A 13558-nucleotide genomic window follows, 5' to 3' on the forward strand; every position below is an offset into this window, starting at 1 on the left:
TGGAGTGTGGTCAGGCTACGTTCTGAGAACAGGGTGATGGGGTCACACCGATGGTCACTTTAGTATATGCACTTGTGTGCGAAACTGCCGCAGTGTAAGTCTTCGACGTTATCGCTGTGTTCTGAGGAAGTGATGTCGTTGTATTCGTGTCGGCACAATCTACGCACTTTCAGCAGCTGCCACTGTCCACTGTGTGATGTCATGTCTTTATGAACTGTGCTGTGCAGTATCATATCTTACATCAAACACTGTCATTTTGTCCTTTTCTGTTTCTTTTTATCACGTGTCGGGAGAAGGGTTTGATACGTCTCCTTGTTTTGTCCTGCGTCTGTCCTGGGGATGGTGCTGTGCATGTCATTTTGGAAATGTGTGTTAAAACAAAAACAAAAAAAAGTAAGTGTTTTAATAGAATTAAAATTGCTCTGGCTCTGGATTTTCCATCGTAAGAGGAGTTAACGTGCTGAGTTTGCAAATTCCTTTTGCTGAATGGATATTGTTTGGCCGTTGTGGTGCTCTGTTGCCTTAAAGGTACAGGAGCATTGAGGACGTGAGGATGAGAGAGATTAAATGAATGAATTACTGTAAATGTACAGCATAGTGCCTTGCTTTTGTGTACAGTTTATATACAGAAGGGACTCTAGTCTGCATTTCAAAGACTTTCTTTGATAAAAGAAATGGTGAATAAACAAAGCATATTAAAAAATGTCACCAACTCGTGTTTTATTGTTGCTCTCCATGATTGTCTAAATTTTATGAAATTACATAAACCACGTGGCATGTTTGTGGGAGTTTTGTTTGCTAGCTTATAACTGGAGCTCGTAATATACACGCAATGACTAAAGTTTGATGACTTAAAATCAATGTTAATAGTTTTGGGGAACTGCTGTTCTCAAGGCAAAACTAACTCCCCATAACGTGTTTCACTCAAACTGTCTCTTAAAGTGGAACGGTTTGTTTGAGCAAGAAGCAGAAAGTACCCAGTTTAACTTGTAAGTTTTAAAATTTATTTGTGACTTTATTTTAAATTTATTTGTGAAGCTAAACTGTTTAAAATGTACATCACGATTATGCTCCTTTGTTTCACATGCTATAATAGGCCTTCATTATTAGACAGGTAGATCTGGCATTTTTTGGCACAAATCAAAGACTCTTATCTATACACCCGTCTTCTCAGGATGTAGTGCTTCTTATTGCAGTCAGATTGTAACAAGCCTGTTTTTAGGTTCAACAAAATCCTTCACTGTCCTTTTTGTTTAATAGCCTATGGAAGTTGAGCCAGGCACCTAAATCCCCCAAATTCACCCCAGGGTGCAGGTGCTTTGACTGCCACAGATGGATTAAATGCAGAGGTAAAATTTCATTGCACTATTGTACGATGAAGACAAAGCACAAACTTCAATTTCAACGTACCACTTTATGGCAGGCAAGTGGGGCTCTCCTGATCACGCTGACGAGTCATAATCCATTTTACCCAGTATTAGGTCAGAATATATTCAATGCACATATACACTGCCAAACATTACTATTATGTTAATGAAAGATATGTTTGTAAGGCCCCAATACTTATTAAATATTGTACCTGTAATATTGGGGGTGTGTAGGAGTAAGAGATGGAGGCTTTATTACGATAACTTAAAGGAAACTAGACAGAGGGACACTAAACACAAGCGCTAAACTGTAAACGGGGCTGAACACTAAACAATGACTAAACAAAACTAAGGGGCTAAAAACAGCTAAACGCTAAACAAGGACTATAAAGAACTAAGGGGCTGAGTGCTAAATACAGCTAAACACTAACCATTAAACAAGGCTTAACACTAAACAAGGAAAGAAACATAAAACAAGGGCTAAACATGGATAATTAAACATAAAACAAGGCTAAACATAGAAAAAGGCTAAGGACCATGAACAACAACCAAACATACATACAAATGAACCACTGACAAGGACTATATAAAGACAACACCAACAAGAAACACCTGGGTACTAATTAAGACACATTACACTAGAAACACAAGGGAGGATATCACATGACCAGGGAACAAGCAGGAAGCAGACACAAGACAGGGGGAAAGAGTCACATGACAAGGGGAGCACAAACAAGGAACAAAAACAGAACAGAACACAAAACAGCACGTTACAGTAGCGATCTTAAGTTCACACACAAAAATAAGGAAAAGAAACCAAACAACAAATATCTAACTAGTTTCAGCTCTTGCCCAAGTTCTTCTTCCTCTGTCTCATTCCAATCACAAGATTCCCAGTCAAAACTATAGAACTCTTATAGAACTTTGTTCTTACAGTATTATGGTCATAATATGCATCTAAAATGAGATCCTGTTTCATAAGGACCTTAGTAAGCACCTCTCCTGAAGCTGTTGGAAGACTGCACATACTTAATTTCATATTCAAATGGAAGTGAAGGAACAATGTTGTATTCTCCCTTAGCACCCATGGGTGAAATGTTCTTCAACAAAAGGAACCTGATGCACAACTTCTTTCCAAGTGCTAGGAATGGCTGCCTGCCGCTCTAGGTTTGTGTGCTCGCCCTTATTTCACGTGTGTGTGTGTGTGTGAGAGTATGCAGGCACCTTTCGTTGCTCATTATATTCTGTATGATGACAAATAAAATCAATTTTACATCTAGAAATGCGTGAACTTTGTATGCTGCATCTTCTTCACCAGCCGCACTAAGAACGAAGCTTTCAAATCGAAACCGAAAAACTTTAAATCCATTTTATGATCAATTATTAGTCTGGAAAGCAGCTATTGTAATTATCATCTGAATTATGCGAGTTTTATGTAAGGGATTTAACGCCATAAAAGAGATTACATTTCTGCCCACCATCCAAAGATCTAATGTTCTTATTTTTATGCCCCTCCCTCCAGGCGATGGCTTAGTGCATTCATTCATTGTCTGTAACCCTTATCCAGTTCAGGGCGGCGGTGGGTCTGGAGTATACCCAGATTCACTGGGCACAAGGTAGGAATACACCCTGTAGGGGGCACCAGTCCTTCACAGGGCAACACACACTCACACCTACGGACACTTTTGAGTCTCCAATCCACCTACCGACGTGTGTTTTTGGAGCGTGGGAGGAAACCGGAGCACCCGGAGGAAACCCACACGGACACAGTTCTCAAACTTTTTCTATCGTTCCCCACCTCAGACAAAGGGGAATTTCCGTTCCCCACCTGTACCATATCACACGCCCATAAAATGGTAATAAAATACACATGCAAGTTTACAATTCTATAATTTATTGAAGTATCATCAAACACCAGATACAACATTAACATCAATGAGCATTCATTCATCCACTCCATCTTAATTCACTGTTTGCTGGGTTTTAAAACTGCAGCATAAATGGTGTCAGGCGTTGTAGGTCTCTAAACAAGGACATTAAAAAAGCTCAATTAATGAACAAAGAGCAAATACACAATTTTCAGATTTATATTGTGGTTGAATTTTTACGAGATATCCATATTCACCAAAGACAAACTGCAGGTTTCTTAACCAACAAAAGAACTGTACGCCTTAAACTAGGCTTCAGCCTTTTATACTCTAAATGCTTACAACGGAATCAGTGGTTTTAGAAGCTCTTACCATGTCAGGAATTGATTGATAGGTGTGAGGAGCTTCAGGGTCACTGTGGGTGGGTGTGAGTGACAGCGTCTATATAGTGTGAGGAAAATATGACGTGGTGAATAAGAACAGAATTCACAACTATATAGGAGTCAAAAGGTTATATCGTCACTGTCCAATAAAAACATGTATCTCTCAAAATATTAACCTTCGAAACTTTCAGTAGAAATCAATGTAAAAATATTTAATTCAAAGTCATTTTGGAGCATTTCTATTGGTCCATTTGTCATGAAATTTAAACACAATGTGAAGGACAGCTGCTGTGTTTAAATGATGTAGTAAACTAAGCATCCACAAAAATGGAGACACGTTTTTAATTTGACACTGACAATATATTGCTTCCAATTCCTCAAGATTCATATGAACCCAGAGGAAATTATTTTATTTCATGTGAAAATATTCAAACATTTAAAAAAATAAAGCTTAAGATACAAGGCCAATTAGCTTCAAATTGAATAAATATGACACATTAACTGGTATTAAAATAATAAATAATTTCTTGATATATAAAATGTATAAAACATATACAATTGTTATTATATTTTTACTGTAAACTTAATTTAAAATGTAAATAATTTAAATAACCCCTGCTACTAGAATTATTAAGGAACAGAATTCATAACAGGAAATGATTTATATATTTATGTATCTTGTTTAAATGCGTAATCTCACCTGGCTGGTAGGACCTCGAGTTTCCTGAGAGGAATCTTCATTACTTGGAGGTTCTGTTGGAGGTTCTGCTTTCTTCTCCACTAAACTGTATACAGTAGATATTTGCTCCTGCCTAGTACTTTTACTACTGGGCTGTAGACAAGATGAAGACAAACTGTCACATACTCTGTTCTTCCATGAAGGAATTTACCATCAACAGGTATTAAGATCTTTATGTTAAAGAATTAAAGTAGTTGCAGCAGTGACTGACATTAATAACAACTTTTCTACAGGAAGTATCTGGGAAATCTTACCTCAACCTCAGCATACACAGTGTTGTTGAACTCTAGGACATCTGTGCGTTATAGATAAGAAATAAAACATTAGTTTCAAACAGCGTACGGTGCCTGTTGCATGATGGGGGCCTTGTCTGGGAGTGTGATGAAAATTTGACTGAAAAATGGTTTGAGTCGACACTAAATTCTGATTTATAAACCTCTTTCCTCCTTATAATTGTGGGACTTGAGAATGATGTCCAGAGTACGGTTCCAAGCCATTCTGCACTAGCAGCTTTGTATAAAGTACAAGCAGGTGGAACACGTCATTGTAAAATCATTAAGTGATGAGGAGTCCGTTACCTAAAATACTGATTCTTTAACTTCAAACATCAGGGAGCTGGGACTGACTCTTGGCCAGTGTTTCTCAGAGTCGAAACTCCTGGAGTCTACTCAAACCTTGTTTTCAAGCACATATTTCCACACACTTTAAACTGAAGTAAATGTGTAAACTGAATAATGTTTGCCATAGATCTGTACGATCTGTGCTATCTCTACAAATGAGTAATCTACGATTAAAGCCATTTCATCTGAACTCTACTCATTTACACCTCTGCTCTGATCAAACACCGAGGATTCGTTTATACACGAATAAATTAAAGTGAATTGATTGAACAGTTGATTGCCAATGGGTCCCTCTGTTTAATGACAGTGGAATGATTTTGGCATCAAACTCATCAAAGTAGGAGCTGGGTATTAATTTATTTATATTTGGAACAGTAAGATTGATATACAATTGAAAATATAAAGGTTGGCTTTGTATTTGTGTATTCTACTAGGTACAATATACGTAAATATAGGAAATAAACAATGCAAAATAGCCACAGAGAGGGTCCAAATATAGTCCTCTTCTTGCCATGTGTGCAATTGCTTCTGAGTGTGGTTCTAGAGCCATTGTGCTTGAACTTACAGCTCTGAAAACAGTAAACTTAAGAGGAAGTGTTACATTTCCTGTTTGAGAAAAATAAAAGCACAGTTTTTCTGATTTTTGCGAATTAATGTTTTGATTTCAAAGAAAAAAAAAAAGTAATATTATTAATTTTTACATTATATGGATTTGGAGAATGAAATGAATATCAAATAAAATCCGGCACGCGTTATGTAACTGAAAATCAGTTTTTGATTTAAAAATGCTCTTTGAACATGCATTTGAAAAAAAAAAGTAACACCTTCTGATCTTTTCTTGTAAAGACGATACAAGCTGCTGCCAAGGACAATGATGAAGACGATGATGATAACGGTGATAATAATCCAACTCACAGGCTTTTGCTTTGGGTCATTGCCTGGGAGATTTAAGAATATTGTTAGTTATCTTACAGCGAGACCTGCAGAATGTATTCCAATAACAGGATGTGCTTTTACATGTTTGTAACTTTACCCCCACAGTGCTGTTGAAGTTCTCCCATGTCCAAAACAGCCTCCTTCCAGTTAACTGGATTGCTATAGTGACAGATGATAAATCTTCCTCTGGTAAACAGGGAAAGAGTGACACCAGCTAATGTCAGATTCTTCGCTTTGCAGATTTTATTAAAACAGCTGGAGTTCACAGAGAGGTCAGGACTTCTACAGGAGACAGTGAAGTTACACGGGTCATTGCTTAGCTGAGTCATGGCTGGAGCCTCCACTGGATCTGAGGTGCATACATAAGTTTATATATCATTGTATTGCTAGTCATCGCACATGGAGAACTGGACAACAATAAATTAGATATTTAGTAAACAAATCTGTATGTTTCTTTTCCTCACATCCCGGTCCTGTTTGACCACTTTAACTTAATTTTTGGGAATATAGAAGTTTCAGGAGAGTGAGAGGAACAGACTATATTTATATCTGGAGTCGGACCCTCACATCAAAACAACTAGCTTGTAATTTTGTAATTCAGGTCTGAGTTTTAACAGTTTGTAGCAGTTACTAAATCAGCATTTTATAACCCTAGGATCATCAAAGTTTTGAGATTTTCTGACTAAACCAGAGCTGGAGAAACGTATCCACCCCTTTAATTCTAGCAGGATTGATTACTGTAATGGTTTCTTAAATCTACTTCCAAAAAAGACCATTAAACAGATTCAACTGATTCAAAATGCAGCTGCCAGAGTCTCACTCAGAGCAAAAGAGAGAGAACATGGCACCCCTGTCTTTAAATTCTTACACTGATTACCAGTCTGTTGCCCGTTTATAAACACTTTAAAAATGCTGGCCCCAAGCCATTATCATACATTTGAAAGAGGTATAAGCCAATCAGAAATCGGTCTACATCCTAATCAGTTACTCCTGCCTAAGGTGAAGATTAAACACAGAAAGGCAGCATTAATCTATTATGCCACACGTAACAAAACATGAAAATTTAAGCTGTAATTTTAAGGTAAAAAATATTACGCAGTGTTCCTTTAAATCTGCTCTCTATCAGAAAATCCTGAGGAAGACTAAACAATAATGATATAGATTTGGATTAAATCCTCAGTAAATGGAAAGGTATATTTTAAAAACTTCATTTTGTGTTTTACTCATGTTTTATTTTATATTCAACTTAATGTAACGATCTAGTAAGACTTACCCAAAACTGAGAGCAGGTACCTGCTCATTACTTTGACTTTGTCACCTGATGCTTTTGCTTCATAGAGTCCACTATCAGTCTTCTGTAAGTTCTTCAGTGTCAGGCTGTAGGTTTCATTATTGAACTCCACTCTGTCTTTATAATGGACAGAGGGTATGACATCTTTATGCCTTATAGAATATTCTACAACATTTTCACTTCCATTAAACATCCAGAAAATGGTTCTAAACTTTGGTCCAGGATTCTGTGTGTACAGTTGAACTGATTCACCAATCATCCCAAACACAGCACTGGACACTGTAGAGAAAGAACACAGAGTTATTTGACGATTATTTATTAAATGTTTTGAATTTCATGAGTGTTATTTTATGTATATTGTCACATTATATGTTGTGCTAGCAAATGTGCAAGAATTTTTGTGCTCTCCCTCTTTGTCATGGAGCTAAATAGCAGACATAAGTATTTGAATCTTAACACACATTGACACCTACGGACACTTTTGAGTCACCTCCTACCAGCGTGTATTTTTAGACTGTGGGAGGAAACCCACACAGACACGTGGAGAACACAAAACACTCCTCACAGACAGTCACCCGGAGGAAACCCACGCAGACACAAGGAGAATACACCACACTCCTCACAGACAGTCACCCGGAGGAAACCCACGCAGACACAGAGAGAACACACCACACTCCTCACAGTCACCCGGAGGAAACCCACGCAGACACAGAGAGAACACACCACACTCCTCACAGACAGTCACCCGGAGGAAACCCACGCAGACACAGGGAGAACACACCACACTCCTCACAGACAGTCACCCGGAGGAAACCCACGCAGACACAGAGAGAACACACCACACTCCTCACAGAGAGTCACCCGGAGGAAACCCACGCAGACACAGGGAGAACACACCACACTCCTCACAGACAGTCACCCTGAGGAAACCCACTCAGACACAGGGAGAACACACCACACTCCTCACAGACAGTCACCCGGAGCGGGACTCGAACCCACAACCTCCAGGACCCTGGAGCTGTGACAGATACACCACCTGCTGCTTCACTGTGCCGCCCCAGTTCCACAATTCAAACCATGAATTCAAAAATACAAATCTAGTTCAGAGGACAATCATCCAGACTTCTAAGGTAAACTTTTATAGTAATGATGTCAACAATGTTGAAAGTTTGAAATGGTTTATTCTAATCTGTTAATCACTTTTGTACACTCTTAAAAATAAAAGTTATTCTTCTATGGCATCGCTCAAAGAACATTTTGTAGCACCGTTATTTTTAAGAGTGAAGGTGACACATGAGACTTTCTGTTCTATATTTTACAAAATTGAAAGTCATCTCAGTCCCTACACCCACTGGGAACAATTGATTATTACTACCTTTCTGACTAGTTTCTCTGCACAGCTTTTTGGTTTAACACTGCATGGAAACCAGTGGCTGGTGTTTCAAGGAGGGGAAGCTGAATTTCGGCCTACATCATAAAATGTGTCGGTTTATTTATACGTAAATTCTACCCTCCGTTCCTTTTCAAGAAAATGATCTGTGACCCTGTCGTACCAAAAAGGTGTCTTTTCCAGGGACTTGACTAGTGTCCTCTCAATGGCCAGCAGAGCTAGGCTTAAACGGCCTTGACCCATGTGAAGTGTGTCCGCCTGTGAGTGCTTTGTGACGGTGGAGGGGCTCAGCAGCACCCGCTGGACAGAAACTGCGATAGAAGTCAGAAAGAGTGATAGAAGTCAGTCTCCAAACACAAGCAGCTACAAAAACCCCACCAGAAATAGAAGCTCGATTTGTTGCTAGTCGTTTTTAACAAAGAAAATGCCGCTAAGAGGTTTAAGAAAGTCTGGTTCAACTCAGAACAGAATGAAAATGTACTGCTCCCACGGATCTTTACACCAAAGGATCGCTGATTCGCTCATTTCTCTGTCAATCAAAAAGGAATTCAGCCTCAGACAGATCATCGAATCATCATGCAGAAGCTGAGCGTCCGGGCCAGCCGAGGCCAGCCCACTTAAATATTTAATTTATCCAATGACTCGTCGTTAAAAATTTAACATTTATCCAATGACTCGTCTCGTTTCGCTGCTTCGCTACTGAACTCTGTGGACACTCTAAGTCCTCACTGTTTAAAGCACTGTGAAGCTGCGGGAATGATTGAGAGGAAAGCCGCGTCTTTACCAGTGATAAGAAGCTGATTCTGAACAACAGTTGAGCGTGTTGTAGTGCATATTTATTCAATGACATGTACACACAACAGTATATATTTGATTTACTTATTTTTTGACATTTTAGGGGAAGCTGAGCTTCCCTTGCAGGCTTAGAGCAATCGCCTCTGATGGAAACAGATGAGATCTCAGAAATCCCCCAAACACCAGAATGCCACTGGTATGCACAGTATTCTACATGAATACATTGGTCCAGTTTTGTACTCAGTTAATAAGTGATTGCATATTAATGTTAAAAACATCAGAGGTAAAGTGCATTATTTATTGTAAAGGACACTTTTTCTGAAGAAAGATCCTGATTGATCCCCTTAGGGAAATTGCTTCTCTGCATTTGACCCATTTGTGGTAGTGAACACAACAAACACACACTAGTGAACAAAGCTTCACACACACACAACCGGAGCAGGGTGCTGCCAATCACCTCGTCACCATGGGAGCAGTTAGGTGCCTTGCTCAAGGGCACTTCAGCAGAATGAATACTCTGTTGCCGGTCCCAGGAATTGACCCGGTGACCCTCCAGCCTCAAGCTCGCTTCTCTAACTTTGTATTTGAAGATTTATATATTCATGTCTTCTATTTAGCTCCATAAATTACATTTTGTTTTTAAAATAAGGTTTAACCTGAACATCAATAGAAACTGAAAAAGAAAAAAGTAATAGGTGCTATTTATATAGGTTTATTTAAATCTTTGTATTATTACTGGAAAACAGACTTTTGATGTCTAAAAGTTTTACCTTCCATTAACATCATAAGGTGTAATTTATTTTAGTTTTAACTCAGTAATGACTTTATAATGTTTCTTCAACTGTGCTGTGAAAATAACTAATGATTTAATCCTAATCTTATGTGATGTGAGGCAGAATTCTACAAGGCAAAGTAATGAAGTTTAAAGGATTATTTACCTACAACAACAGGAACAGAGAGGAGAACAATGAGCTGCTGTACCCTGGCCATTGTGCTTTGTTAGAACATGACTGAGGGTGAAAGTTTAAGAACGCAAGAGAGTAAAGGTGTTACTTCCTTTTTTGAACTTGAAACAGCTAGGTGGAGGTGAGGTACAGCTATAGGTTGCTACAGGGGTGGCACTCGACAATGGGGGAGAAAAACTGTGGTATTTGGGCTGCACATCACATTAGTAAATGAATGCAACTCAGTTACCACTTTTGAAGCGGGTGTCCTGTCATCACATCGCCTGTCATTGTTGTCTGTCCTCCTGTCAGTTCAACCATGTGTTTATTTTACATTATAAATACAGAAGCAAATCTGTCTCATCAGACTTTGAAATATTACCACCTTAGAATTTGTAGCACTGAATTTTTTTGCACTGAAATTCTGCGTCTGAATATAATTGCTCTTGAATAGAACTTTTCAAGAATTTTCAAGAACACATTTTCACTGTTATTATTAAAGGTTAATAAATTCAGGTAAAAAAATTCAAACAATATATTTCGAAGTTGCTCAAATTCGGTAGACGACATTCAGACACCAAAATACGAGTTACAAAAAATTCAGAGTCATATCCGGGTCACCAAGGATGAGCAATCGATTAATTTGGATTTTCTCTTTCACCTTTAAATGCTGCAGTAGTTGCATTCTGTCGCTAGATGGCGAAAAACAAGCACAACGTCCACACCGTGGAAAAACTACACGTTTAGCTTCTTTCCGCGGATATTATCTCTTTATTTTCAAAGAATGCATCTACTGCACTATGGAGAGAGATTAGTCTCAAAATACTGTACAAATGCGTAAATGTTAATCCACAAATTAAACACAAGTCACAGATATGTTTCACTGTTCACAAATGAACACATCCCACTCTCTCACAATCTGTAATTTGTACAAATACAGTTACATTCATAAATACGTGCTTTTGTTTTTCATAGATATATCACAATTTTATGCGAAAATAAATACATTTGTTTAAATTTACATTGAATATATTTGTAAAGTCGAAATATTTAAAACTTATTTGTAAAATGTAGAATCTGCGTTTGTGGATCAAGTCACTCACATGTTCTCAGTGACGTACATTTGTTCATTTCCTCTCGCGGGTTTTTGGATTTTGAGACTTTCCTCTCGCATTTCACCCGCTCAACACACAGCAGCCTTAACCACAAACGAGGCCCGCAGGCGAACAAGCTACCGCTAGGGGGCACTGTTGTTTTAGGGCGTGTGGGGACAACTTAAACGGAGATGCATTTGCGCAATATTTAATGTGGAAGTTCGAACAAAAAACCCCCAAGCCGCTGAATTCAGCTTCATATCACAGACCGTTAGGAAGGGGGTTCACTGGGGAACACTTTTGAAGGTGTATTGAACAGCATTCTGAATACCTAAATTTAACGACGTTAAAATCCAGCGGAACTTCCCTAATTTCGCTGCAGACTAGGGTTGTCAAATAAAATACGTTAAAATCATCCCGTATTTGGACTAAAACCATGTTGCATATTGGACTGATATGTTTCGTAATTTCGAGATTGGACTGTTAAAACGGGTGATTGATTTCAGACAGATGCTCTCCCTCAGCTGGAGGGAAGGGCAGATACCCCACGGCTCCGAAAAAGAATATGTGCTTCTCATTGGTCATCACTTTTATTTAACCAATCAGCAGCCAGATTTATCTGTATATCATTTACCGCGGCAGCCAATGGAGTCATAGTCCCGCCTACAGGGGATTGTTTCGCTGTGGCCCTGAGAGCAACAGGTCAGTCCTGAGACACTGGGGGAAACAACAGTGCCCCCTAGCGGTGGCTTGTTCGCCTGCTGGCCACATTAGTGGATCAGGCTGCGGTGTGTGGATCGGGTGAAATGCAAGAGGAAAGTCTCAAAATCCAAAAACCCGCGAGAGGAAATGAACAAATGCACGTCACGGAAAACAGTGAGTGACTTGATTCACAAACGCAGATTCTACATTTTACAAATACATTTTAAATTCGAGACTTCGACTTTACAAATATATTCAATGTAAATTTAAACAAATGTATTTATTTTCGCATAAAATTGTGATATATCTATGAAAAACAAAAGCACGAGTTTGACTGAGACACAGAGTGGGATGTGTTCATTTGTGAACAGTGAAACATATTTGTGACTTGTGTTTTATTTGTGGATTATCATTTACGCATTTGTGAAGTATGTGAAGTCGATTACTCTTCCTTGGTGTTCCGGATGTGTATCTGATTTTTTTTGTAACTCGTATTTTGGTCTCTGAACTTCATCTACCGAATTTGAGCAACTTCATAATATAGTGTTTGAATTTTTTTGAGCTTGATTTTTTTTAAATCTGAATTTATTAACCTTTAATAATAACAGTGAAAACGTGTTCTTGAAAATTCACGAGTTCTGTTCAAGAGCAATTATATTCAGACGCATAATTTCAGTGAAAACAAAAATTCAGTGCTACAAATTCAAAGGTGGTAATATTTCTAAGTCTGATGAGACAGATTCGCTTCCCTAGTGTCCTGTCATCACAATGTTCTCATGAGTCATGTAGCCTCCCTGTTGTTGTCTGTTCTCCTGTCAGTTCAGCCATGTGCTTATTTCACATTATAACAGCACCTGAGTTCACTTTGACAAGCACTAGAGAGGAGAGGTGGAGGGGTCTGTGGAGTCCTGTCTCTACACTGGAAGCCAGGTGCAGAGGGAAGGTATATGAATCAGACGAATCTGTGTGAAATACCACTCTTCAAAGAGTCTTTAAACACGTAAAAACAGGAGTAACACTATAACATACTACCAATTAAGCCACACTTTACACAAATTATTATTAATATTATTGTATAGTTGGTATAGTCTTCACTCTCAGCTGAGGGTATTGAAAAATGGGTAAAAATGCTCGAGTCAGGAGCCACATTTGTCACACAAAAATGGACAAAGTCTAAGCCCAGGACTGTGCCCAGTTTAAAAAAAAAGAGGAAGGAAGAACAGAAACGTGCAAAAGATAAACGTATGCAGCTGTTGTGTTTATCTCTTTATTAATATACTAATTACCTAATAAAAAGACAAGTTTAAAACTATTGCAAAATGTAACTAAATATTACATTTAATGTATTAATATAATATTTACTGTAGTGTATATCATTTTCTTCAATGATGTGAAGTACTGCTGAAAGGAAGTGAAATTCAAAACAGAA

General features: G+C 38.4%; 1 protein-coding gene and 1 long non-coding RNA gene across 2 annotated transcripts; both read right to left on the reverse strand.

Annotated features, from left to right (window-relative positions):
- Window positions 1–3280: 3280 nt before the first annotated feature.
- On the reverse strand, window positions 3281–4868 carry LOC136676119 (uncharacterized). Its single transcript, XR_010796241.1, has 4 exons — window positions 4612–4868; window positions 4319–4450; window positions 3608–3676; window positions 3281–3390 (listed from the first exon to the last, which is right to left on the reverse strand). It is a non-coding gene; the product is annotated as an uncharacterized lncRNA (long non-coding RNA).
- Window positions 4869–5990: 1122 nt separating this feature from the next.
- LOC136675494 (CD48 antigen-like) lies at window positions 5991–10379 on the reverse strand. The gene is made up of 3 exons (XM_066652044.1): window positions 10328–10379; window positions 7187–7483; window positions 5991–6262 (listed from the first exon to the last, which is right to left on the reverse strand). The coding sequence occupies exons 1-3, from the start codon at window positions 10377–10379 to the stop codon at window positions 5991–5993; spliced, it is 621 nt and encodes a 206-aa protein (XP_066508141.1).
- Between the last annotated feature and the right edge of the window lie 3179 nt (window positions 10380–13558).

The sequence above is a fragment of the Hoplias malabaricus genome, chromosome X1, assembly GCF_029633855.1.
Source record: "Hoplias malabaricus isolate fHopMal1 chromosome X1, fHopMal1.hap1, whole genome shotgun sequence".
Classification (NCBI taxonomy): domain Eukaryota; kingdom Metazoa; phylum Chordata; class Actinopteri; order Characiformes; family Erythrinidae; genus Hoplias; species Hoplias malabaricus.